This window comes from Nerophis lumbriciformis, linkage group LG05 (assembly GCF_033978685.3).
Source record: "Nerophis lumbriciformis linkage group LG05, RoL_Nlum_v2.1, whole genome shotgun sequence".
Classification (NCBI taxonomy): domain Eukaryota; kingdom Metazoa; phylum Chordata; class Actinopteri; order Syngnathiformes; family Syngnathidae; genus Nerophis; species Nerophis lumbriciformis.
In genome coordinates, this window is record NC_084552.2 from 46,055,238 (window position 1) to 46,083,228 (window position 27,991).

At 43.3% G+C, this 27,991-nt stretch overlaps 1 protein-coding gene across 1 annotated transcript; it reads left to right on the forward strand.

Moving 5' to 3' along the window:
- The first annotated feature begins 19 nt into the window (after positions 1 to 19).
- On the forward strand, positions 20 to 27,986 carry mta2 (metastasis associated 1 family, member 2). Its single transcript, XM_061959370.2, has 18 exons — positions 20 to 433; positions 13,367 to 13,434; positions 19,633 to 19,726; positions 21,146 to 21,263; positions 21,378 to 21,441; positions 21,534 to 21,651; positions 21,729 to 21,831; positions 21,922 to 22,021; positions 22,117 to 22,305; positions 22,379 to 22,453; positions 22,527 to 22,585; positions 22,653 to 22,753; positions 22,827 to 22,966; positions 23,041 to 23,269; positions 23,350 to 23,439; positions 23,510 to 23,628; positions 26,383 to 26,525; positions 26,597 to 27,986. Exons 1-18 carry the CDS (start codon positions 406 to 408, stop codon positions 26,748 to 26,750), a joined length of 1,992 nt encoding a protein of 663 aa, XP_061815354.1. The 5' UTR covers positions 20 to 405; the 3' UTR covers positions 26,751 to 27,986.
- The last annotated feature ends 5 nt before the right edge of the window (positions 27,987 to 27,991 follow it).

Sequence of the window (27,991 nt, forward strand, 5' to 3'; positions counted from 1 at the left end):
ACGAACATTTCCGAAGATGACGAGCAGGCCGCCCGAAGCCCAGCTAGTATTGAGACTAGTGTGCTCGGCGAGCAGAGGTGAAGAAGAGGAGGATGAAGCTGGGAGCGGAGGATGGGAGGAAGAGTGGAGTAAAGAGACAGGCGGGCTGTGCGTGAACGACTGTGTGAGAACTCGGCCAAGAAGGTCACACAACGGGGAGACAATCCAATGCTCAGGGGAGGCCCTTTGGAGCACCGCTAACGGAAACTTTCAACTTTTTTTTACCCGCCACTGCTGTGCCCGGAGCCGGCTTTGTTTCACGGCGGGGGCGTCTCTAAATGAAGGAATAAAATAGATCCCCGTCGACCTTTTTCTGTCCAAGTGGGGGATTACCCTGGAGCCCATTTTGATCCTGGTTCCTAAAGGATGGCGGCCAACATGTATCGAGTGGGAGGTGAGGCTGCTTTTACATTTTGATAGCCCGACCTCACACACAACGTGATTGTTCATTTGGCCATTAGCTCGCTAGCTAGTTAGCCGTCTGGCATGTTAGCCGCTAAGCTAAGCTAACTATGCTAGCTCCTGCTAAGCTCTTCTGCACGGGTGGACGTCACTTGTGTCTCGTCTTAAAGGCTATTTAAATCCCCACCGGTTAATAGCACCAATGTCACCATTAGGACTAAGAGACAACGCGAGGGGCGATTTTTCGTGTCTGTCCGGCTTTTAATGTCGCTAAAGTGTGCTGAGCTCAAGTGCTGAAACGGTCAACTTTCTAAGCCGATACATACAACGTTTTGTCCGCCGACAAAGTTACCGGAAAGCGGTCCGACTGTGCTTCCGTGTTTTCAATTTTGGATTTTTTTGTGCACTCTTTATAGTTCGTGACCCTTTTCTAGTTTCACTTGTAAATACGCTGGGTAATGACAAATGAGACATTGTCTGAAGTGGACACGATGCTCGTAGCTAGCCGTAGCTTATATCTTTGCTTGTTGTTAGCAAAACAGCAGAGGTAGGCGACACTACACTTTTTGCTATCAATAAATATAACTGCAGTATTGCCGATACAATTTACTTGGACATTGTTTAAGAAAATGTTAAACACTTTGTGATTTTTGTCTTTTATTTGTGAATCATGCTCTAGAATAAACACATTTATGAATAATATAAGGCAATGTAACAAAACCGACAAGGTAAAATTATTCCCATTTGTTTCATTAAAAGTTTTGGAGCAATATAAAGTGCAAAATAAATAAACAAAAGTAAAAACTATTATTGGCTTTTTTTGTCTCCAAAGTCCTACATCTAAGGACCACTCCATGAGTTTTTAAACAACATAACAGTTAATGAATATTTGAACAAAACCAATTTTTGTGACAATAAACGTACATCACAACTGAACACTCGTATTGATCAGCTACTACCCTGGTATGGATAATATCTGTACTCCCACCTCCAAAAACATGCACCTGGGGATAAGTTTTTGGCAATACCAAATTGGCCCTAGTGTGTGAATGTGAGTGTGAATGTTGTCTGTCTATCTGTGTTGGCCCTGCGATGAGGTTGCGAGTTGTCCAGGGTGTACCCCGCCTTCTGCCCGATTGTAGCTGAGATAGGCTCCAGCGACCCCGAAGGGAATAAGCGGTAGAAAATGGATGGATGGATGGATGGATCGACACGCCCACTGATATTAAACAACTATGGCAAGCTTTGTCATCGATTTATAACCTAAAATATGACTGTTTGTGTGAGATAATATGCATGACATATTTTATTAGAGATAATGTTAGAAGGATAATTTATGACTCAGTAGAAATGTCTTACTGTATAGATATAGGATAGAGGATTAATAATTTAATTTTTTTTTTTTTAAATAAAAAAAATCGATAAAAAAAAAGAATCGATTTTGAATCGCACAACGTGAGAATCGCGATTTGAATTCGAATCGATTTTTTCCCTCACCTCTAATAGATGTGTGTCCAAGGTGCGGCCCAGAGGCCATTTGTGACCAGCAACTAGTTTTTAATATATTTAAAAAAAAAATATATATATATAGCTTATTAAATATTTCAATAATTGGCTTTGTGACCGGCTAAAATGTGAATGTTTTTTTCAGATGGATTAGCCATAGCTTATATTTACCCATATTGGATTGGTGGCATAGGGGTTAGTGCATGTGCCTCACAATACGAAGGTCCTGAGTAGTCCTGAGTTCAATCCCGGGCTCGGGATCTTTCTGTGTGGAGTTTGCATGTTCTCCCCGTGACTGCGTGGGTTCCTCCGGGTACTCCGGCTTCCTCCCACCTCCAAAAACATGCACCTGGGGATAAGTTGATTGGCAACACTAAATTGGCCCTAGTGTGTGAATATGGGTGTGAATGTTGTTTGTCTATCTGTGTTGGCCCTGCGATGAGGTGGCGACTTGTCCAGGGTGTACCCTGCCTTCCGCCCGATTGAAGCTGAGATAGGCTCCAGCAACCCCCGCGACCCCAAAAGGGACAAGCGGTAGAAAATGGATGGATGTATTGGTTTTCAAAACTTATAATATACACCAGGGGTCGGGAACCTTTTTGGCTTAGAGAGCCATGAAAGCCAAATATTTTAAAATGTATTTCCGTGAGAGCCATATAATATTTGTTTTAACACTGAATACAACTAAATGCGTGCATTTTTAAGTAAGACCAACATTTTTAGAGTATAATAAGTCTCATTATTTTTAATAACATTGTTATTCTGAAGCTAACCAATAATAAATAAAATACTTCTTACCATTAATGCGACTTCTTGAACAGGTGCGGTAGAAAACAGATGGATTGATTAAAATGCATGAGAATGTTTTATATTTTGAACGTTATTTTTAACACTGTCAGCTAAGATTTATCTGAGAGCCAGATGCAGTCATCAAAAGAGCCACATCTGGCTCTAGAGCCATAGGTTCCCTACCCCTGATATTCACATTTAATCAAAGTGGTCCCCCAAACTTTATTTATAAATCACTTTTCATACATGAAAGAAATGCAATGCAAAGTGCTTTACAGACTTAAAAACAATACCCCGATGGCTCAGATCCCCCCTTATTGCACACAAATAACAAACACACGCACATATGAACATTTACTGTATGTACAAATAAATGCATGGCTGATTACAGAGGATACATGTTAGTAAACACTATCACAGGAGCCATCTGCACCAGGAGGTCATCAGACCATGGCCACCAGGACGCTGACACAAAACGCCCCCACAGCACGGCCGATAACCCCTGATGCAGATGGCTCCCTCTGAAAAACGCTGGAAAGTAAAAGTAATACTACCTGTAAAATTGTTAGAACCATGAGTAGAGAGAAATAATAAAATCCAAGTAAAACATATGAAGATAATAAAAATTACAAATAAATATACAGTAAATATATAATGAATCAATACAACAAAATAAAATCTTGCATAACTAATAAGATATTAAAAAAAAGCACGAATGACTTCAATAAAAGTAATAAATATTAGGTAAAAGCCAAATCAAAAAGGTGGGTTTTAAGCATGCTCGTAAAAACATGAACGTTCTCCACAGCCCTGAGGTCCTCCGGCAAGCTGTTCCAGACGGGGGCCATAATAGTGGAAAGATGCCATTCTGTGACTTTGTGTCCTGACTTTTGGAATAATTAGGAAATGAGTGCAGTAGAATCTCAGGGCCCGCAAATGTTTGTAGGGTAAAAGCAAATCTGAAAGATAGGAAGGCCTAATACCACAGAAACATTTATCAACCATATGAAGAACCTTCTCCTCTCTGAGCTGCCACCTTAACGTGGTAGAGGAGTTTGCGTGTCCCAATGATCCTAGGAGCTATGTTGTCCGGGGGCTTTATGCCCCCTGGTAGGGTCTCCCAAGACAAACTGGTCCTAGGTGAGGGATCAGACAAAGAGCAGCTCGAAGACCTCTATGAATAATAAAAAACAAGGACCCAGATTTCCCTCGCCCGGACGCGGGTCACCGGGGCCCCCCTCTGGAGCCAGGCCCGGAGGTGGGGCACGATGGCGGACGCCTGGTGGCCGGGCCTGTCCCCATGGGGCCCGGCCGGGCACAGCCCGAAGAGGCAACGTGGGTCCCCCCTCCAATGGGCTCACCACCCATAGCAGGGGTCATAGAGGTCGGGTGCGATGTGAGCTGGGCGGAAGCCGAAGGCAGGGCACTTGGCGGTCCGATCCTCGGCTACAGAAGCTAGCTCTTGGGACGTGGAACGTCACCTCGCTGGGGGGGAAGGAGCCTGAGCTAGTGCGCGAAGTGGAGAAGTTCCGGCTAGATATAGTCGGACTCACTTCGACGCACAGCAAGGGCTCTGGAACCAGTTCTCTCGAGAGGGGCTGGACTCTCTTCCACTCTGGCGTTGCCGGCAGTGAGAGGCGACGGGCTGGGGTGGCAATTCTTGTTTCCCCCCGGCTCAGAGCCTGTACGTTGGAGTTCAACCCGGTGGACGAGAGGGTAGCTTCCCTCCGCCTTCGGGTGGGGGAACGGGTCCTGACTGTGGTTTGCGCTTACGCGCCAAACCGCAGTTCAGAGTACCCACCCTTTTTGGATTCACTCGAGGGAGTACTTGAGAGTGCTCCCCCGGGTGATTCCCTCGTGCTACTGGGGGACTTCAATGCTCATGTTGGCAACGACAGTGAAACCTGGAGAGGCGTGATTGGGAAGAATGGCTGCCCGGATCTGAACCCGAGCGGTGTTTTGTTATTGGACTTTTGTGCCCAACACGGATTGTCCATAACGAACACCATGTTCAAACATAAGGGTGTCCATATGTGCACTTGGCACCAGGACACCCTAGGCCGCAGTTCCATGATCGACTTTGTAGTTGTGTCATCGGATTTGCGGCCTCATGTTTTGGACACTCGGGTGAAGAGAGGGGCGGAGCTTTCTACCGATCACCACCTGGTGGTGAGTTGGCTGCGATGGTGGGGGAGGATGCCGGACAGACCTGGCAGGCCCAAACGCATTGTGAGGGTTTGCTGGGAACGTCTGGCAGAGTCTCCTGTCAGAGAGAGTTTCAATTCCCACCTCCGGAACGACTTTGAACATGTCATGAGGGAGGTGCTGGACATTGAGTCCGAATGGACCATGTTCCGCGCCTCTATTGTCGAGGCGGCTGATTGGAGCTGTGGCCGCAAGGTAGTTGGTGCTTGTCGTGGCGGTAATCCTAGAACCCGTTGGTGGACACCGGCGGTGAGGGATGCCGTCAAGCTGAAGAAGGAGTCCTATCGGGTTCTTTTGGCTCATAGGACTCCTGAGGCAGCGGACAGGTACCGACAGGCCAAGCGGTCTGCGACTTCAGCGGTCGCAGAGGCAAAAACTCGGACATGGGAGGAGTTCGGGGAAGCCATGGAAAACGACTTCCGGACGGCTTCAAAGCAATTCTGGACCACCATCCGCCGCCTCAGGAAGGGGAAGCAGTGCAGTGTCAACACCGTGTATGGTGGGGATGGTGCTCTGCTGACCTCGACTGCGGATGTTGTGGATCGGTGGAGAGAATACTTCGAAGACCTCCTCAATCCTACCAGCACGTCTTCCTATGAGGAAGCAGGGCCTGTGGAATCTGAGGTGGGCTCTCCTATTTCTGGGGCTGAGGTTGCCGAGGTAGTTAAAAAGCTCCTCGGTGGCAAGGCCCCGGGGGTGGATGAGAGCCGCCCGGAGTTCCTTCCTTAAGGCTCTGGATGTTGTGGGGCTGTCTTGGTTGACAAGACTCTGCAACATCGCGTGGACATCGGGGGCGGTACCTCTGGATTGGCAGACCGGGGTGGTGGTTCCTCTCTTTAAGAAGGGGAACCGGAGGGTGTGTTCCAACTATCGTGGGATCACACTCCTCAGCCTTCCCGGTAAAGTCTATTCAGGTGTACTGGAGAGGAGGCTACGCCGGATAGTCGAACCTCGGATTCAGGAGGAACAGTGTGGTTTTCGTCCTGGTCGTGGAACTGTGGACCAGCTCTATACTCTCGGCAGGGTCCTTGAGGGTGCATGGGAGTTTGCCCAACCAGTCTACATGTGCTTTGTGGACTTGGAGAAGGCATTCGACCGTGTACCCCGGGAAGTCCTGTGGGGAGTGCTCAGAGAGTATGGGGTAACGGACTGTCTTATTGTGGCAGTTCGCTCCCTGTATAATCAGTGTCAGAGCTTGGTCCGCATTGCCGGCAGTAAGTCGGACACGTTTCCAGTGAGGGTTGGACTCCGCCAAGGCTGCCCTTTGTCACCGATTCTGTTCATAACCTTTATGGACAGAATTTCTAGGCGCAGTCAGGGCGTTGAGGGTATCTGGTTTGGTGGCTGCAGGATTAGGTCTCTGCTATTTGCAGATGATGTGGTCCTGATGGCTTCCTCCGGCCAAGATCTTCAGCTCTCACTGGATCGGTTCGCAGCCGAGTGTGAAGCGACTGGGATGGGAATCAGCACCTCCAAGTCCGAGTCCATGGTTCTCGCCCGGAAAAGGGTGGAGTGCCATCTCCGGGTTGGGGAGGAGATCTTGCCCCAAGTGGAGGAGTTCAAGTACCTCGGAGTTTTGTTCACGAGTGGGGGAAGAGTGGATCGTGAGATCGACAGGCGGATCGGTGCGGCGTCTTCAGTAATGCGGACACTGTATCGATCCGTTGTAGTGAAGAAGGAGCTGAGCCGGAAGGCAAAGCTCTCGATTTACCGGTCGATCTACGTTCCCATCCTCACCTATGGTCATGAGCTTTGGGTCATGACCGAAAGGACAAGATCACGGGTACAAGCGGCCGAAATGAGTTTCCTCCGCCGGGTGGCAGGGCTCTCCCTTAGAGATAGGGTGAGAAGCTCTGTCATCCGGGGGGAGCTCAAAGTAAAGCCGCTGCTCCTCCACATCGAGAGGAGCCAGATGAGGTGGTTCGGGCATCTGGTCAGGATGCCACCCGAACGCCTCCCTAGGGAGGTGTTTCGGGCACGTCCGACTGGTAGGAGGCCACGGGGAAGACCCAGGACACGCTGGGAAGACTATCTCTCCCGGCTGGCCTGGGAACGCCTCGGGATCCCCCGGGAGGAGCTGGACGAAGTGGCTGGGGAGAGGGAAGTCTGGGCTTCCCTGCTTAAGCTGCTGCCCCCGCGACCCGACCTCGGATAAGCGGAAGAAGATGGATGGATGGATGGATGAAGAACCTTAAAATTGATCCTGAAAAACATGGGGAGCCAATGGAGAGATTTTAAAACTGGTGTAATATGAGCCCGTCTTCTGGGCTTTGTCGGGACACGTACCGCTGAATTTTGAAGTAGTTGTAAAGGTGCAATAACCATTTTAGAAAGACCAGAAAGCAGGGCGTTACAATAATCTATACGACTTGTTATAAAAGTATGCATTAGCGTATCTTTGTTGCCCTGAGAGAGAATTGAGCAAACTCTGGCTATATTCTTAAGATGATAAAAACTTATATTCGTTGTCCATCCATCAATCCATTTTCTACCGCTTGTCCCTCTCGGGTTTGCTGAAGCCTATTCTAGCTGCACCCTAGACAAGTCGCCACCTCATCGCGGGGCAATCAACCGATCGCCAAGTGCATGTCTTTTGGAGGTGGGAGGAAGCCAGGGTACCTGCAGGGAACCCATGCAGTCACAGGAGAACATGCAAACTCTACACTGAAATGGTAAATGGTAAAAGGGTTATACTTGTATAGCGCTTTTTCTACCTTTTTTTTTAAGGAACTCAAAGCGCTTTGACACTATTTACACATTCACCCATTCACACACACATTCACACACTGATGGCGGGAGCTGCCATGCAAGGCGCTAACCAGGACCCATCAGGAGCAAGGGTGAAGTGTCTTGCTCAAGGACACAACGGACGTTGTGTCCTTGAGCAAGACACTTCACTGCTGCCCCCGTTTGGGGGAAGCACGGCGTGAGAGGGGTTAGTGCGTCTGCCTCACAATACGAAGGTCCTGAATAGTCCTGGGTTCAATCCCGGGCTGGGGATCTTTCTGTGTGGAGTTTTCATGTTCTCCCCGTGACTGCGTGGTAGAGATGCGCGGATAGGCAATTATTTCATCCGCAACCGCATCAGAAAGTCGTCAACCATCCACCCGATGTAACATTTGATCAGAACCGCATCCGCCCGCACCCGCCCGTTGTTATATATCTAATATAGACGATGCAAGGCATTAGTGAGGTTATAAAGCTTTTGCCTGTTAAAGAAAGGAGACTGATCCAATGCAGCACAGACATTCGCGTGCCACGCTGTCACGACCCAGACGCACACCAGTGCGCAATCATATGGGAGCCGCGCTGAGCGCACCTCCAAGCGCGTCTCGCTGCCGGCGACGGCCGGGTATGGGCCCAACACTCCAGCGCCATCCATTTTCAGGGCTAGTTGATTCGGCAGGTGGGTTGTTTCACACTCCTTAGCGGGTTCCGACGTCCATGGCCACCGTCCTAGCTGCTGTCTATATCAACCAGGGTGAGCCCCACCCCTTTCGTGAGCGCACTGCGCGCGGAGTGACCCCTGTTACGCGCCCCCGGCAACAGGGGTGGCGGGCAGGTAAGCTGCGCGGGCGGAGCGCGCGGAGTGACCCCTGTTACGAGCCCCCGGCCACGGGGGTGGCGGGCAGGTAAGCTGCTTACCTGCTGCGCGTGACGCCGGCCGCGGCGAAGGCGGACGAGGCGGGGTGTCGGTGCGGTGGGCGCGGTGGTGACCCTGGACGTGCGTCGGGCCCTTCTCGCGGATCGCCTCAGCTACGGCTCCCGGTGGGGCCCTCTCGGGGGAAGGGGCCTCAGTCCCGGACCCCGGCGAGGCGTCGGGGGCCTTCTCCGCTCCGTAAAAGTGTCCATCTCTTTTTTTTCTTTTTTTCTGTTGTGGCATATGCAGCAGGTGCCTGCTCGTTTTTCGTATGTGGGTAACAACATTTAACTATGTATATATATTTCCGAATTGGTTTAACTGCCACCCGCCTGAATCTATTTAAAATCTTTTTTTTTTTTATTTCAACCAAGCACAACCCATTTATCATTTATTTATTTATAACCGCCCGACCGATAAAATCTAATTTTTTTAAATTTCATCCGCCCGATCCGCGGTTGTGCCCGCAAACCGCGCATCTCTACTGCGTGGGTTCCCTCCGGGTACTCCGGCTTCCTCCCACCTCCAAAGACATGCACCTGGGGATAGGTTGATTGGCAACACTAAATTGTCCCTAGTGTGTGAATGTGAGTGTGAATGTTGTCTGTCTATCTGTGTTGGCCCTGTGATGAGGTGGCGACTTGTCCAGGGTGTACCCCGCCTTCCGCCCGATTGTAGCTGAGATAGGCTCCAGCGCCCCCCGCGACCTCGAAGAGAATAAGCGGTAGAAAATGGATGGATGGATGGATGGATGGACAACGGACGTGACTACGATGGTAGAAGGTGGGGATTGAACCAGTAACCCTCAGATTGCTGGCACGGCCACTCTCCCAACTTCGCCACGCCGTCCCCTGAAGCGAGGTGAGGGAGCGGTAGCGTGAGTGCGGGGAGTGGCTAGTGTTTTGTTGGATTGGCTGTGTGCAAGACCTCAATAAAGCTACGATTTGCAACTAATCGCCGGACTCGTCATTTACCCTGGAGTCCGGAGCTGTGGAGACCCACTGCCGGGTAGAGTGAAGGGTGAAACCTCCGTCCTCCATTGTTGTATCGCGCAGCCAAAGTGTTCCCAAACGGGAGATCTTAACGAGGCAGGTGGGTCCTCCAGCTCTGGCTTTTGCATGTTGTCCTAGCCCAGTCGTTGTTAGCATGTGTACTCGTTCGGTACACCTTCGAACCGAACTGAAACCCCCGTACCAAAACGGTTCAATACAAATACACGTACCGTTACACCCCTAATATATATGTATGTATGTGTATGTATGTATGTATATATGTATGTACTGTATATATGTATACGGGGACGGCGTGGCGAGGTTGGGAGAGTGGCCGTGTCAGCAACTTGAGGGTTCCTGGTTCGATCCCCACCTTCGACCAACCTCGTCATGTCCGTTGTGTCCTTGAGCAAGACACTTCACCCTTGCTCCTGATGGGTCGTGGTTAGGGCCTTGCATGGCAGCTCCCGCCATCAGTGTGTGAATGTGTGTGTTAATGGATGAATGTGTAAATAGTGTCAAAGCGCTTTGAGTACCTTGAAGGTAGAAAAGCGCTATACAAGTATAATCCATTTATTAGGGGTGTGGGAAAAAATCGATTCGAATTCGAATCGCAATTCTCACGTTGTGCGATTCAGAATCGATTGTCATTTTAAAAAAATAGATTTTTTGTTATAAATGTATTCATTTTATTTTTATTTTTTTAATTAATCAATCCAACAAAACAATACACAGCAATACCATAACAATGCAATCCAATTCCAAAACCAAACCCGACCCAGCAACACTCAGAACTGCAATATACAGAGCAATTGAGAGGAGACACAAACACGACACAGAACAAACCAAAAGTAGTGAAACAAAAATGAATATTATCAACAACAGTGTCAATATTAGTTACAATTTCAACATAGCAGTGATTAAAAATCCCTCATTGACATTATCATTAGACATTTATATATATATATATATATATATATATATATATATATATATATATATATATATATAAAAAAAAAAAAAAAAAAGAACAATAGTGTCACAGTGGCTTACACTTGCATCCCATCTCATAAGCTTGACAACAGACTGTGTCCAATATTTTCACAAAGATAAAATAAGTCATATTTTTGGTTCATTTAATAGTTAAAACAAATTTACATTATTGCAATCAGTTGATAAAACATTGTCCTTTACAATTAAAAAAGCTTTTTACAAAAATCTACTACTCTGCTTGCATGTCAGCAGACTGGGGTAGATCCTGCTGAAATCCTATGTATTGAATGAATAGAGAATCGTTTTGAATCGGGAAAATATCGTTTTTGAATCGAGAATCACATTGAATCGAAAAAAATCGATTTTGAATCGAATCGTGACCCCAAGAATCGTGGGACACCCAAAGATTCGCAGCCCTAATATATACATATATAGACATAATGTATGTGTATGTATGTATATATATATATATATATATATATATATATATAGATATAGATATAGATATAGATATCTGTGTGTGTGTGTGTGCTTTTCTTTTATAAAGCATATATTTTTATATGTGAAAAGGACAAGACAATTATAAAACAACAAGTATGCTAGTACCAACCCTTCTTTTTGAGAGTAAATTTTAGGGTCAAGACTGTTTCTTCAGGACTGCTTGTCATGGACGGAAGTGCCTTTGAACAACTCTGTAAGGCTTGTGTTGGTGTTTTTCCTTTCAATGCTTTGTGGTTTTGAGGTAACTTAAACTTTGTTGCATTTTAACAACATGTCCTCAAGTGATAGAAAAGAATAGATATGTTCAAGTCACTAGCAACGACTCGTTGGCGGCATGTTTTGCAAATAAGCCTTCTGTTGTTGGGTCAATATTTGACTTTTTCAATACAAACAAAGGAGTTATTTTTTACTCGTTTTGGCACCAATTTCTGTTCAGGTCCTGTTGGTTTAGCTTCCATTTTGGTGTCTGTGCAATGTTGTTGACATCCATGCTGTTGCCGTGAAGTTCTTTCAAGTGATGTAAAAATGCTACTGCAAAGTAGCATCCTTACAGCATTTGCATTAGTCGCAGCTCACGTAAAATTACGATATAAACAATAGATAATTATATTATACGATAGACATTTTTATGTCATACTACGATATGAATCGTAATTTCACACAGAACTAACACCAAATATATGTTTTTTTAATTGTACGAAGAATATATCTCTCATAGCACTATTAACACTTTTCGTTTGAGGAATTATGTTGACATTAGGTGTACGTACAATGCCAATGCCAGTACTTTGTGTTCATTCTATGGAGGCCATGCTAAAAATTTGTGTATAATGTGCAATATATTGTAATGTAAAGTAACATTCAGGGAACGTTTGACAAGGTGTGCACACTATGCAGCATTCCACGACTACTGCTCTTGCTTGTGTTCATATCAGATGTGATTTGATCTGATTAACATTAGTTTCCGGAAGTCATTAAATTAGGTGTTATATTTGACACTTGTGTGCATGTTAAAGTCCCAGCAACTGAGCAATTGCTAAATGATCCAATAAATTCTGCCTTGTGTGTGCACTGTGCACTTTAGCATTTGTCAGCCAAGCTGTGATCAAAGCACATGTAGGTGTAATACACGTGATGTATTCCCATGGAGAGCCTCACTTGTAAGATCCTGATCATCCCAGGAGAGTCGTCTTCATTCAGCCTCAAGCTGCCGGTCGCCACACTGAGCACTTTCACAGCAAACCTTTGCAGACATGAAGAGGAGATACATATTCACAAAGCTCACACTGGATTATTCCCAAATACTGCTTAACGTTACCGGATTTTTCTTTTGTTTTTCGTGTAAGTTGTATATACTTATAATTTATTTATTTTTTAGTCATCCCATTCTATTGATATACGATTACTTCTGTATTTTGGTATTGTCTATTATATTTTATTTATTATTCCTTCTTTTTTTTTTTAGTGCCCTTGAATAGTGTTTCAGTTATTCTTTCCTCTTGTAATTGAGCTACTGTGTCAAACAATTTCCATTGGGGATCAATAAAGTTTGTCTAAGTCTCCTGCCTTTCTACTTCCCTCCGTGATGAGTTGACAACACGCTTGTGCTGCAGGATCACTCATCTTAAATCCTCTTCTGGGGCTTTTACCACCCTTATGTAATGTTGTTCATCCACAGCTGTTACTAAAGGTGCTAAAAGTCAGCCTTCTGCATCTTGTTTGAATCTTGAAGCAATTGAGGAGTCCAGGGTAGGATTTAGCACTTTTGCGTACTTTTGTGTTCAATGTTTATATTTTATCATACAAACTTTCTTACCTCAGTTTCTTCTTTTCAGTACAACCTCACATGTGTGATTATTACAGTATAATTTTTAACACATTCCTGAAATTTGAGTCGGGAAATTTTTTACTGAAAAAATGTGTATATAGTACTGTATAATGAGCACTTCTTATGACTTCAAATACAAAAATATATCATTCAAAAAACAAAGCTGAATACAGTACAGTGACTTATTAAAATTATTATTTGCCTTCAAAAACAGATGAGGCCTCGGGCAGTATCCAATAAGTGTTTTGATCACCTCAAAAATATGAATATCAATAACATACAGTACATACATCTCTTCATTATAGCACTTAATCAAGCAAATAAATTCCATCAAAGTCCTATACCTAGTTTACATGTTATGTAAGGAAGCCGGGCTGTCAATATTTTGTTGTCGCTTACAAATTGCACGCAGATCATTCAGGAATTCTGATTTTCTTCAAGTGAACTTTGTATTTGCCTTGTTTTTTCCAGATTACGTTTACTTTGAGAACTCATCCAGCAACCCCTACCTGATCCGCAGGATAGAAGAGCTCAACAAGGTGAGTTGTCTCACTTTTCCAATGGAAAAACCCTAACCCGCAGTGGAAAGTGTATTCGCCTCATGTGTTAGTTGGGTGCAGTAAGATTTAAAAAAAAGTCAATAGGTTAAAAATATATATTTTGAATGGTATAACAGGAGTAGTGATCTTATGTAACCACCACAAGCAGCAGCAGCATATGACACAGGTCCAGTGAAAGATTTGACTCATTTATGTAACACACTTACATTGTTTGCAGCTGCCAAGACTGCACCCCCCATAGCTTTGCCAGAATGGAATTATGGAATATTATATATGGGGTGTCATAAAAGTGTGACAATAGCACATTGTCAAAATCAGAACAAAGCAACAACAATGCAAGGGAAAAAGCTGAAATGTTGATTCCATAACCCAAAATGTTGTCTTAAAATATGTAAAGGCACATCTTAATGAATTGGAATATATTTGAAAAGTACATTTATTTCAATAGTTCAGCTCAAAAAGGAAATTTCTGGATTCTATAGTTTCACTACACACTAGGGCTGTAATAATATCAAAATCTGAAGGTCCTATATTGTCATGGTATTAATGCCACGGTACGATATTATTGTGAAATTGCCCTGAAAAATACTTGGTAATAATGCCATAGTGGAAGGAATGTTTAGGATAAACACACTTACTGTAATTGAACACAAACATGCTCAAATGTTCTAATCATATTTATCACTCCAAACAAATATATTAGGTGCAAATAATTTGGCAGGAACAACCACTGTTTCAAGCAAATATTTAAAAAAATAACTTACAGTTGAGTGTCTTTGGCGGAGAGAATGAGCACGTTCAGTGGAAGGCTCAGACTCCCAAAATGCAACACGGAACGACACAGGAGGTCCTTCATACCGACAGCCATCAGACTGTATAATGCATATGTTCCTTTTTGACTGCACTTAAATGTAGAATATATGTATAATATATTTATATTATTCACATGTGAATAATGCTGTATAAAATGTATTGTCTATTGTGAGCGAACTGTGGTGCTGAATTTCCCCCAGGTATCAATAAAGTACTTTCTATTCTATTCTATTCTTTAGACTGACAATTTAAACATCCAGTGTAAAACAATAATGTTCAGTTCAGCATCTTTCAACTTTTACCTTCAGTGTCCTGTGCAGTAGCCTTTTTGGTATGGGTTTGGAAAATGCTGTTTCTCAGAAAACTTAACTGTTAACTTTTAACAATTTAAATAACTCACAAATTGATGTTTAGCCTCACTGGCTTCTAACATATTTTCCGAGTGATGGTTTATCAAGTAGCTTCTAATACAGAGGGTGTCAAACTCATTTTAAATCAGGGTCCACGTGGAGCAAAATCTACTCCGAAGTGGGCCGGACTGGTAAAATCACAGCACGATAACTTAAAAATAAAGACAACTTAAAATTGTTTTCTTTGTTTAAAAATAGAACAAGCACATTTTGAAATTGTACAAATCATAATGTTGTTGTTGTTTTTTTACAATTACCTGTTGCGGTTAATAGTGTATACTTTAGTTGTCGTCATTTTTATCTTCTGAGTAATTTATGCGATAATGTTCATCAATTAACTCATTGGTGATTATTTTCAATCTATCAAGATAAAACAATGATATCCGAATCCAATTACAGTGTGTTATTTATGTAGTTGGATCATTTTCCTCGACTGATGTGCTAACATCATGTGGTTTATTTTGTACATATGTAGCATAATTTAATTTTCCTGAAGGAATCAATAAAGTACTATCTATGTATCTATCTATCTATCTATCTATCTATCTATCTATCTATCTATCTATCTATCTATCTATCTATCTATCTATCTATCTAATCTACAAAGATACAAATAATTACTATTGTGACATCCAGTGGACATATTTAGAACAGCTGTTTATTTCATTCAAAAATTTCAGGTTAATTTATATACTTGGCAAACTCACCCCGCGGGCCGGATAAAACCTGTTCGCGGGCCTGATCCGGTCCTTGGGCCGTACGTTTGACACCCCTTTTCTAATAGTACTGGTATTCCCCGCGGTGTGCCGTGTCGGCTTGGAAACACTCTAGACTAGTGGTTCTTAACCTTGTTGGAGGTACCGAACCCCACCAGTTTCACATGCGCATTCACCAAACCCATCTTTAGTGAAAAATGTAATTTTCTTTTTTCAAAATCAAGATAGGTATATGTTTTTTTTTTACTGGTGCACAAAATTAACCGTGCATGAACATCACCTTGTTCAAAGAACAAAACCAACACAGTGCATGAACTCACAACAAATTACACACCTGCAAATCAGATGGAAAATTAGAGGGAACATTGTTTGGGGGTATCCATAATACGCCGATGAGTTGGGTGTGTCTTGACCTCAGCGGTGGAGGCTCTGCCGAACCCCTGAGGCCGACTCACCGAACCCCAAGGGTTCGATCGAACCCAGGTTAAGAACCACTGCTCTAGACGAAGGTGGCGCGCTTTCCTTTGAAGTACACAGACTTTATCAAAAAAGTTATATTTTCAATAACTTAGAAAGTTATGGATGGATTTTAATGAAGTTTTCAGGAAATGTAAAAAAGCAATCCCTCTTATCTACTATGAACACACTTCTCCCGCGTGCTTCCTAATTGTTTTCCTCTCTATGTCGTTCCACGCCCCCAATTCGCCTGTCCTGTGCTGCACAGAGGATTTTTGAAATTTGTAGTTATCTGTCAGACCAGCCAATGCAAAAGTGGCAAAATACCTCCACTCACCAAGTTTTTGTTTGTTACCGTCACAATATCGCAGTATCATGTATTTCCGAATATTTTTGAAGATTATGGTTAGCAGCTTATAAAAAACTAAAATTCAGCATCTTGGTGGAGATATTTAGTTACGTCAATTGGAAAAATTGTCCAAATTCAATATTATGAAGTACCACAGAACTGCAATATATTGTGGGCGGTCTTATATATATGAATATAACTTCACTCTAGGAAGGAAAGTTTAATGAACAAAGTCAACGATAATGAATTCCACCCAATGTACGAACAGAAGAGACGGTAAAGGGCAAAAAATTGACTAGATGAAGACTACCCAAAAGCAGCTGACGCTAGATGTTAACATTGCTCCGAGCGACACCGGGAGCAAAATGCTAATGCTAACGGAGTTCCATAAGTTTTGAGAAGAATCTGGAAACTCTCAGAAAGACATCAGAGTCTCAGACACGTATGACTATTGCAATGGCTGAAATTAAGAAAATAATCGACACGTTGGAGGAGAGGCTCGCTGTTGCTGAAACCAGAGTGAGTAACTCAGAGGAATGAGGCCTACGAGAAGGAAGAGCGGTAGCTTACCTATTCAGTGCTGTATGCTTAGGTTTTTCCCTAGTAGCACTGGTGCTACTAAATGAAAAAAATCTGAATTATTTTTTTTTTAATATTAAAAGTCATAAATATTATAATTTTAATATTAACACTCAAAAAAGGTACACATGTGCCCTCATACATATAAACACAATGCCATCATTATGCCTACTGTAAGGTTCAATTAAATACAGAGAACATTCCTAAACTGTGTTAGCACTGTCGCTAACACGTGTGTAAGGCTGGGTGATATGGATCAAAACCCATGTCCCGTTAAAGTTTGGCCCATACTCTAACCCAATAATGGAAATATTCATTGACGTAACTAAATATCTCCACCAACATGCTTTGTCCCTGATAGGGATCCCAAATATACAAAAACAAGTACCAACAAGTAAGAAAAGTTTTGTGTAATCGGATCTCAACTTAAGAGGTGTTTTGAGATAAGACAAAAGAAAAAGCCTTGAAAATAATAAAGGAAAAGTGAAATATAATCTTCAATCTTCTTTAAAAAAAAACCATTTAGCTATGCTCAATTCTTCAGCTAACTGAAAGACAAAAGAACAGAATGTGAAATCAAGTGCCCTGTTTTAAGAGGACATGTTTAAACGTCATCAGCAACATGAAAATAATTGACCTTTAACAATGGTGTTTTATAGGTCAACTTTATTATAGGACATACACGCTAAGGTTTTAGCCAGGAACACCAACCTGCCATCTGCTTCATGATGCTGTGTGACAGACTGTGTTCTGCAAATTACTTTTAAAAAGTTATTACCGTATTTTTCGGACTATAAGGCGCACTTAAAATCCGTTAATTTTTTCAAAAATCAACAGTGCGCCCTGTAGCCTGGTGCAATTGCGAGCGCTGCACGGAACCAACTACAAAGATGATGGTCAAGTTGACTTTAGTCTTTGCATATTACCGTTTCGTTATTTTATTCGTTGAATGGATAATTTACAATTAAAGAAGGTATTGTGCTGCCAGCCACAACAGGAGCAGCTGATTGCTTGCAATTGTGCTGATTGGAGTAGGTGTAGCTCAAAGTCAGCTGACATGTCATCTTTAAAGTGCCATGTGTGACAGGGGTTACACTTGAATTGCTACTGCGACATCCAGTGGACACATTTAGAACAGCAGTTTCTTTTATAAAAAATTGCAGCTCATTTGTATACTTTGCAAACTCATCTTGCGGGGTGTTTTAAACCTGCTTTACAGGCTCTGGCTTCTCCTTAGCACTATTGCTAGCCATGACCCACACTTGCCAAACGCTGGGCTGCACCTCATTTGTTTACCAATTACTTCTTGTTATAGGGCAGGGGTGGGCAAACTGTTTGGCTCATGGGCCACATTGGCTTTTAAAGTTTGACGGGCGGGCCAGGTGAGCACGTGATGTAGAGCAATGTTTGCTTTCCAACAATATTTAGTGATATCAAGATACAGTATGTCGTTACCACGGAATATGAAGCATCTTGTGTGTTAAACATACAAGTTTAACACATACATGTTTATTAATTTTTAGCAAGGTTTTTTTATGCTAAACACAACAACATACAATCCATTCCTTGTGGAATTTTCCAAAAGATAACTGCTCATATGTATCGTAAGTATGTGCAGAATAAGAAAAGTAAATCAATAATTTATTTGCTTTTACAATTTATTTTACGTTAATTTGACGGAAATAAAAGGCTTAACACAGCAACAACTTTTCGCTGCGTTTTTGGATTTATGATGGACTATCTTAGGAACTCTGAAATAACTTTTTTACAAAAATCCCTACTTGAACTATTTCCACAGGTGAGAACAGTCCACATATGCTGCATTTTCATTCTGCATTCAATTGACTCCTTGGTCGGAATATGCTCTGTATGCCAGAGTACATGACTTCTAGATGTGACATCACGTACAACCCAGCAATATATATTATAACGGATTTTGTTTTGTTAAAAACTATGCATTTTCAGCTTTAAAAAAGTAAAATGTTACACTTTTGTCTTTTCACATTTCATGTAAGTGTGAAATCAAGTACAGGTGAAGGAAGTAATAGATTTTTAGAGACATAGCAATCGCACATGGGCGATTGTAAAATCGATTAGTAAACGTCAATAATCTAATATTTATTAATTGTATAAAAAAAAGAAGTAATGCGGACAGTTCTAAAATTTGGCTAACCGCAGCGAGCCACCTCACAGAGAGATCGGACCAGCTCCTTTGTTTTAGGGGATTTATGTTCCAGTTTTGCACACATTTCCATTAATTTAATACAATGGAATGGGATTTAAATCAACGGTTTCTTATTATAAATGCACAATTTTTAAAAGTTGCAAATGATGAATGCTTATTTAGTGAAACAAAAATAAATGTAAAACTGAATCAATAATATAAATAATTAAAGATGCATCAATAATCGATTTTTAATCAAATTGTATCTCCTGAATTATAATAGTAATCGAATCGTGAGGTGGCCAAAGATTTCCACCACTAAGATCAAGTGAGCAAGAATTGACTATGGTATTTGATGTCCTGTGTTTTATGCTTCTATTGAGCGCGGGGTTCATTGTGATATGTTTTCTAAAATATTAGGGTTTTTTTCATTACGTTTTAATCTGCCTTACAAATACCATGAGTGCTATGCAGGTGTGTTGCTGTGGCAAATGTGGTGCTATCAGAAATTGTCAATGTAATTTTGCCACTTAGTCAAAGATAAGTGGTGATTAATTGGGGCTCCAACATTTGAGGCATAATATTTGGTACATCTTGTGATCAGGTTGTAAATAAGACCCCTATGACGAACTCAAGTGTCCAAATGTGTGTCGGAAATGTCCTGAGAGAACTGTTGTGGTGTGTTTGCAGACGGCTAATGGAAACGTGGAGGCCAAGGTGGTTTGTCTATTCAGAAGACGAGACATCTCAGGCAACCTCAACACTTTGGCTGACAGCAACGCACGTACGTCCTCCATGTTTGCCTTTGGGAGGCTCAGGCACCGCCCCTCCACACAACCTGCATGTCTATTCCCTCTCTCTGTCGCTCTGTCTGTGTGATGTGTGATAACCGCACTCTAATTACATTCACTTATTACCCCTCCCGCCTTCTCCCTGGATCTGCTGTTTCCGACAAAGACATTCCCACACACTAACACACACACACACACACACACACACACACACACTTTAATATAGATGATCCAAAGAGGTTCATTAGGTCTTCAAAAAAGTATGCAATTTGTTATTCTTATAGCCAGACCTGTGTGTTTATTTCCGTACTTGACGGTTTCGGCAACAGTTGTAGCTGAAACCGACACACAGGTCCGGCTATAAGAATAACAAATTGTTTAAAATAGATGTATGAATCCTGCTGTGATTCCACCATGCTCCGCATCACACACATTATTGGTTGTACAAGGACAGAAAACATTCCCCCTTTTTCGCCACTGCTGTTTGAACCTACGTTCACGTGTGGGCACTTTTAGGATCAACATCCTTTAAACCGTTCACTTCATTTGCTGTCACCTTGTAGTGAAAAATGGTGTGCACTCATCTATAACAAATACAAATAATAACACAACTATTGCTTTTTTGTCACAACACACACAAACACTAGCGCACTTTGTGCAGGACAAAAGACCCTTATGTGTACCGAAGCATCATGGCACCTCATGGGTTGTTTTATTTTTGTGTGTGCGCGTGTGCGTGTGCGTGTGCGTGTGTGTGTGTGTGTGTGTGTGTGTGTGTGTGTGTGTGTGTGTGTGTGTGTGTGTGTGTGTGTGTGTGTGCGGGGTAAAAGTGGAAGGGGGATGGGCACCTCAGGTTTGCCACACAGGGTTTCCTACATTGTCTGGCAGGGACTAACCGGACAGGGGGAGAAGAAAGTGGGTGGGAAGAGGTTTGAGAGGTTAACAGAAAAGGGGTGTGGATTAAGGTGACGTCCCTCTTCTCAGTATGTCCATGTGTGCCTTTCTCTCTCTCTCGCCCTCACTCACTGACAGGGTTTCCTGAAGCAGCACGCAGGGGCGGGGACCTCCAGAGATGGAGCGATAATAGCCCCGCCCCTTCATCTTGCTACAAATTACTTTACCGCCGAAATTAGGAATGCATGCGCAAACTAATGGCCAAGCAAACAAACACAGCTGACGGAGCAGTGGACAGCTATATCTCAAAACATTGAATGCTTGCCCAATTATTACCAACACCTCTAAATAGAAAGTGTATCTTTCAGGCAGGAGCAATAAAAAGAAAAAGAACATGGGTCCCTCATTATATAATTACCGATATTGCATGAAAACGTTCTTGTCACTTTTTCGGCTCAGTGGTCGTCTGTACTAAGAAAGTTCACATATGGATTTGTCACGTTCTTTTGACTCGACAGGAGAGTTCGAGGAGGAGTCCAAGCAGCCAACACTGTCAGAACAACAGAAGCACCAACTCAAACACAGAGAGCTCTTTCTCTCTCGACAGTTTGAATCGCTACCTGCCACTCATATCAGGTAATAACTACTCAGACTTGTTTGTGCCTGTCCTTGTCCCACTGTCAGTACTGTCCACTTGGGGGCTCTTTATGATATGTTAAATCAGGTTCATGCTGGTCATTGTCTCGCCAGGGGCAAATGTAATGTCACCCTCCTCAATGAAACAGACGTCCTGTCAGGATATTTAGAGAAAGAGGTAAGATTTTTTTGCTGATTTGGGTTGTATCAAATCCATTTAATTCCAATTCCATCTATTCCAAAGTCACTAAACTGCTCTGTTCTTTTCAGGAATGTTTCTTCTATTCACTTGTGTTTGACCCAGTCCAAAAGACCCTGCTGGCCGACCAGGGAGAGATACGGGTGGGTTCCAAGTACCAAGCAGATGTCCCTGACAAGCTACCTGAGGGTAAGATGAAAGTGCTGGATAGAGATAAGTGGAGGAAGGCCCCTTTTGACACTGATTGCAATACCACACTGTCTAAGGTGAACCAGACAGTCGGGTCCAGGAGAAGTTGGAGACCAAGGTGTGGGACCCTGACAACCAACTCAAAGACCCTCAAATTGACCAGTTTCTAGTAGTGGCAAGGTAACAACCTGTGTACTTGCATGGTGGCTTTGGCCACAGTGTGAATTGTTATGGTACTTGTTCTGATGGTTCCTGGGTGCTTTGTGACAGAGCTGTTGGGACATTTGCCCGAGCGCTGGACTGCAGCAGCTCTATCCGCCAGCCCAGCCTTCACATGAGTGCTGCTGCCGCCTCCAGAGACATCACACTGGTGAGTCGCATGCTGATCCATGCTGTGTTTGCTCGGATGATAATGATGATAAATAGAATACCAATATATATATATATATATTTGTCATTCCTCAGTTCCATGCCATGGACACATTGCAGAAGAATGATTACGACCTAGCCAAAGCTATGTCCACCCTGGTTCCCCAGGGGGGTCCCGTGCTGTGTCGCGATGAGATGGAGGAGTGGAGTGCATCTGAGGCCATGTTGTTTGAGGAAGCTCTCGAGAAATACGGCAAAGACTTTAACGACATCCGTCAGGACTTTGTATGGTCCCCTGTGTGCTTTTCTTACGGTTTTAGTGACGTCCATTGAATCATGGCCTTCTACTCATTGACAGCTGCCTTGGAAATCCTTAGCCAGCGTGGTCCAGTTCTACTATATGTGGAAGACTACGGACCGCTACATCCAGCAGGTGGACACACATTTACAGCACTATCGCAATGCTTTTCATTAAATTCTTTAATATTGAGCTTTCTTCTCCTCAGAAACGACTAAAAGCAGCAGAGGCAGACAGCAAGCTGAAGCAGGTTTACATCCCCACCTAGTGAGTATTATTAGTCACTGCACCTTCTTCCTAGAAGTCCATCTTATTCTCCCACTTTGTGAACCAGCACCAAACCCAACCCCAATCAGATCATGGTGCCAGGCAGCAAGCCTGGGTTGAACGGTGCTACAGGCTTCCAGAAAGGTCTCAACTGTGAGAGCTGTCACAGTAAGTAAAACACACTTTCAACATTTTCTATCCTTTCAACCCAATCTGTTTTGAGTGTCTTGTCCTTGTGCAGCGGCGCAGTCACCTCAATGGTACGCCTGGGGTCCCCCCAACATGCAGTGCCGACTCTGCGCTTCCTGCTGGATTTACTGGAAGAAGTATGGAGGCTTGAAGACCCCCACGCAGCTAGAGGGCGCTACAAGAGCTGGCTCTGTATGTTGTCTCTTTGACTCTGAATTTGACAAGACGCTCGTAATTTGAAACGGGCTGTCTTCCTCTCGTACAAGGAGTCGGGGCCCCGTGGACACATGACCCGCCAGGAGGTCCAAGGATTGTCGCCGTTCACTCGCAACGAGGGGCGAGCTAAACTGCTGGCCAAGAACCGCCAGACCTTCATCCTGCAGACCACCAAGCTGACCCGCGTGGCTCGGCGGGTCTGCGAAGACATCCTGCAATCTCGACGCGCAGCGCGCCGGCCCTATGCCTCAATCAACGCCAACGCTGTCAAAGCAGAGTGTACGTAAACGCATCACACAACCTTCTTTGAGCATATCAGATGTAATAACGGACATTTAATATGACTTGATTGTCATCAGGTATGATCCGCTTGCCCAAAGCTACAAAAACTCCTGTGAAGAGCAAAGTGGTGCCTCGACCGTCGCTGGCCAACATTGTAAAGGAACTAGGTAAAGACAGTCAAGTGAATACCTGATTACTTCTTCTGAAGCCTGACATCCTCTTGTTGTCCTTTTGCAGCCATCTCTGCTCCTCTCAAGCTGAAGGCATCCAGAGGACCCCCGACACCCATCAATAGGAACCAGGTCAGCCAGCCACGTGTGGGCCAAGGCCTGCTGGGAAAGAGAGGTTTTGACAGTGTAAGTATTCCACACACAAAATCATTTATATTATGCAGGTGCAGCATAATAGGTGGCGCCTGATGACGTAGCAACATGCACTCCCTTTCAACTCTCCGCTAAAGTGCAGACTTCACACTAAATATGAGTCTTTAAATGGTAAAAATCGGTCAGGTAAACCAGACTTATAGTGCATCCGCAAAGTATTCACAGCGCTTCACTTTTTCCACATTTTGTTATTTTACAGTCTTATTCCAAAATGGAATTAATTCATTTTTGTCATCAAAATTCTAGACAATACCACATAACGTGAAAAAGTTGTGTGTTGTTTGCAAATTTATTAAAAATAAAAAACTAAGAAATCACAGCCTTTCCTGTGAAGTTCAAAAGTGAGATTAGGTGCATCCTGTTTCAACTGATCATTCTTGAGATGCTACAGCTTAATTGGAGTCTACCTGTGGTAAATTCAGTTGGTTTGACATGATTTGTAAACACACACACACCTATCTTCATACAGGCATCCCAGATGTCCGCTATTTAGCGGAATTTTCGTATGAAACCGCTAACTCTGCCACCCTCCGCACACTGTGGTTAGCTGGCTGCTTAGAGCTAACCAGGCTAGCATGCCGAGTACAGCCGAGTGCAGCCTACACTGACTGACTTGTTCAGGTTCACCATGGCTAGCTGGGCGCTTCGACAATGACAATGAATGAATGGCAGAGAACAAACCAAGCATAAAGTTGAAGGAATTGTCTGTAGACCTCTGAGACAGGATTATCTTGAGGCACAAACCTGCGGAAGGGTACAGAAAAATATCTGCTGCCTTGAAAGTCTCAATGAGCACAGTGGCCACCATGAATGGAAAAAGTTTGGAACCACCAGTACTTTTCCTAGAGCTGGCCGGCCGTCTAAACTGAGCGATCAGGGAATAAGGGCCCTAGTCAGGAGGTGACCAAGAACCCAATTGTCACTCTGTAAACCTAAAGCATTCCTCTGTGGAAGGAGGAAAACCTTCCAGAAAGACACCCATCTCTGCAGCAATTCACTAATCAGGCCTGTTTGGAAGAGTGGCCAGGCGGAAGCCATTCCTTATTAAAACGCACATGGCAGCGCTTCTGGAGTTTGCCAAAATGCACCTGAAAGACTCTCACCATTAGAAACAAAATTCTCTGGTCTGATGAGTCAAAGGTTGAAGTCTTTGTCATGAATGGCAGGCGTTATGTTTGGAGGAAACAAGGCAGAGCTCATCACAGGGCCAATACCATCCCTACAGTAAAGCAAGGTGGGGGCAGCGTCATCCTGTGGTAATGTTCTTTAGCGGCAGGAACTGGGAGACTAGTCAGGATAGCGGGAAAGATGAATGCAGCAATAAACAGAGACATTCTGGATGAAAACCTGCTCCAAAGCGCTCTTGAACTCAGACTAGCTCTAATAAAACATTTTCACATAGTCATTATGGGGTATTGTGTGTAGAATTTCGAGGACAAAATGGATTTATTCTATTTTGGAAATTTTTTTTAACATAACGTGTGAGAAGTGAAGTGCTGTGAATACTTTCCGGACGTACAGTATGTAATGTTCATTATGATTTTTCCCATTGTTTAGTCACATTTCTTGCATTATGCATTTACTGCACCGCCTTGAAAGTCTGTCATCTTGTCAATAAATCAATCAAAGCATTTGTAGTTGAATTTTGCCTATTGCTCACAATCCTTATGAGAGAGGTTGTTTTTTTTTGCATTCTAACTTGTAATAATCGGCTTGTTCTCGGTGGCCAGCAACGCAGCTAATAAGAGCAATCAATTCTGCCTCTAAATCACTGTAAAAAAAATTCATCCAAAAACCGCCAACAGTACTTCATATACGTTCCATAACCTGCATAGTAACCAAGCTGTAGCGACATTGTTATTATCAGAGCAAACACTGAGGAACTGTTTTTCTAGCGTAGGAATACTGTTTACTTGCTCACAGGCTACGGCAAGAGGTAAGCTGTAGTTTGAAAGGCTTTTGAGTTTGTAATGCACAACACAATGTGATAGGACACCAATCTCAGGCCTGTACGCTTAGCTTTAACACTAGCAGCACCGGCGCTACTAAATGGAAAAAAATAGGAGCACAGACATTTTTTTGTACTACAGAAAACATTTTGTAGCAATATGAAATGTCTAAAAATATCATAGTTTCTTTATTGACACTCAAACAACATACACGTGTGCACTCATACATATAAACACAATAACATCATAAAGCCTCCTGCAACGCTCAATTAAACACATCCCTAAACTGTGCTAGTACTGTCGCTAACACGAGTAGGGCTGGGCCATATCAACCAAAACTCATATCCCAATATCATTTGGCCCATAAACTAACCCATAAATGAAGTTGTTAAGGGAGACGAGGAATGGTAAGCCAATACTGCCGCCAATTGATGCAAAGATGCACATCAGGCCTTTTAAATTTTTACACAGGCCAGACTTGTCTATTATGATATATTCAGCTTTCTTGCGGTGGACAAAAATAGAATAGAATAAAGATATATTCATAACACGTTAGACATTTTTGCAGTGAAAGAATATCAAACATTTCCCTAGTCAGAATGTGTTCATAAACTATATTAAAATGAAAAAATAATATTTGAGGTTGTGCTGGTAAAAAAAAGCACCAACAGTTTTTAGGGTGAAGTATGAAGGAAAACAAAAAAATACGTAAAACCGCTAAATCCCACCCTAGACTCCTAAGGGTTACTCAACTCAAATGTCTCTCATTGGCTCACAGGCCACAGGCATGCCCTACTCGGCCAATGGGAGGTCTTACACTTCCGGCATGCGGACTACCTCCCAGTCGGTCATTAAGCGTCAGAAGGTCAGCCAGGGAGAAGCCCCCAACCCGGTTGTGTTTGTGGCCACCAAGGACACCAGGTACTTTAGTGAAAGTTTGTGCTACAACAGTGCAAGTCTATGATGAATGTGTATGTTGTTCTGTCATGTAGGGCTTTGAGGAAGCACCTGACTCAATCAGAGATGCGACGGGCGGCCAGGAAGCCTCACCTCCCCGTCCGGATCAAACTGCCCCCGCCCCCTCGTCCCCTAGCAATGCCTCTGCTCCCCTCCAGCACCAGCGAGCCCATCGTCCTGGAAGACTGAAGGACGGGGTTTCTTTTTAGCGGCACAGGGACAAGGGGGATGGTCTAGGTCCTTACCTGCCGTTTTTTTACTTCCCATTTCTCTTTAGTCCTCTCCACAAGTGAATCTTTCCAACACGTACACATTTAACACACACCTCAGGCTTTGTAGAATTGTATTCCAGATCCTGAATTAGTTTTTAATGCCGTCTGCTTTTGAAATGTGTAATTTAAATGGAGCTAATTTTTTTTCTCCTTCTCCATACTAAAATGATGACGAAGCACACTTGGATCAATATCTCTGTGTAAATATACACGTCATATAGGAGCAAAGCAAAGGGGAGGAGGTTTTAATGCATCTGCGTCTCAACAACGGCAACTTCATTTTTGAGCAAGCACAAATAGTTTTTTAAATGATTCAGTATCAGTTTGGGTAAAAGATCAACCAGGTGTGCAAAGGTCTTAATATATTCATATTTTGTCAGCCGAGCTTACCTTAAGCAAGCATTGGTACTGGTATTCTAAATCTTTGGAATACTAATTTACACACTGTACACATTCTTGTTTTGGGCTTGCTGGTCATTTTTATGAGCTCTTTATGCATTTGCACGATGCGACTTGCTGATGCCACCTGTTGCTTCTATGCGGTGTTGCAAGAGTGCTGAAGTCCACAATGAAGCCATAGTGTGTGACATCTGTCTACCTGAGCTGAATGAAAGTGATGCCGTACTGATTTGGCATGCCTGCTGATGAAAGTCTTGATTTTAAAAAAGCAGTGTGAAAGTTTGGGTGGTTGGTTCTAACACGGTGAAAGACTTTACATCCCTAAGCTTCCCTTCCTTTGTTTGCTTTAAGGTGCCCCCGTTAGTACCTTTTTATGAAAGGCTTAATTGGATAATCTTAAGTCCTATGTATTGCCCTCATCCTGAGCTCCACAGCACTGAGGGCGACAAGGACTGTTTTTAACATTGTCTTTCTCAAATTAAGAAAAAGTAGGAATGTTTGTAGCAAATTCTAATCTGTGTCCAAAAAGGGACAGTGGATATCATTGGAAAGTGTTCATGTGACTCTCCTCTTGATTGGGCGGTCCTGTCATTTTTTTGGGGGTGGGATGGGGTTACTGACTTTTTGTATGGCTCAGAGAGAAATATGCTACAATTGAAAACCTTTTTCTCAAGTGTTTTTTTTATTCCAATGTGTCTGTATCCTTTAATGTCTCTTGATAAGAAAATAAAGTTCATTTTTCTTTGTGCTCACACAGCT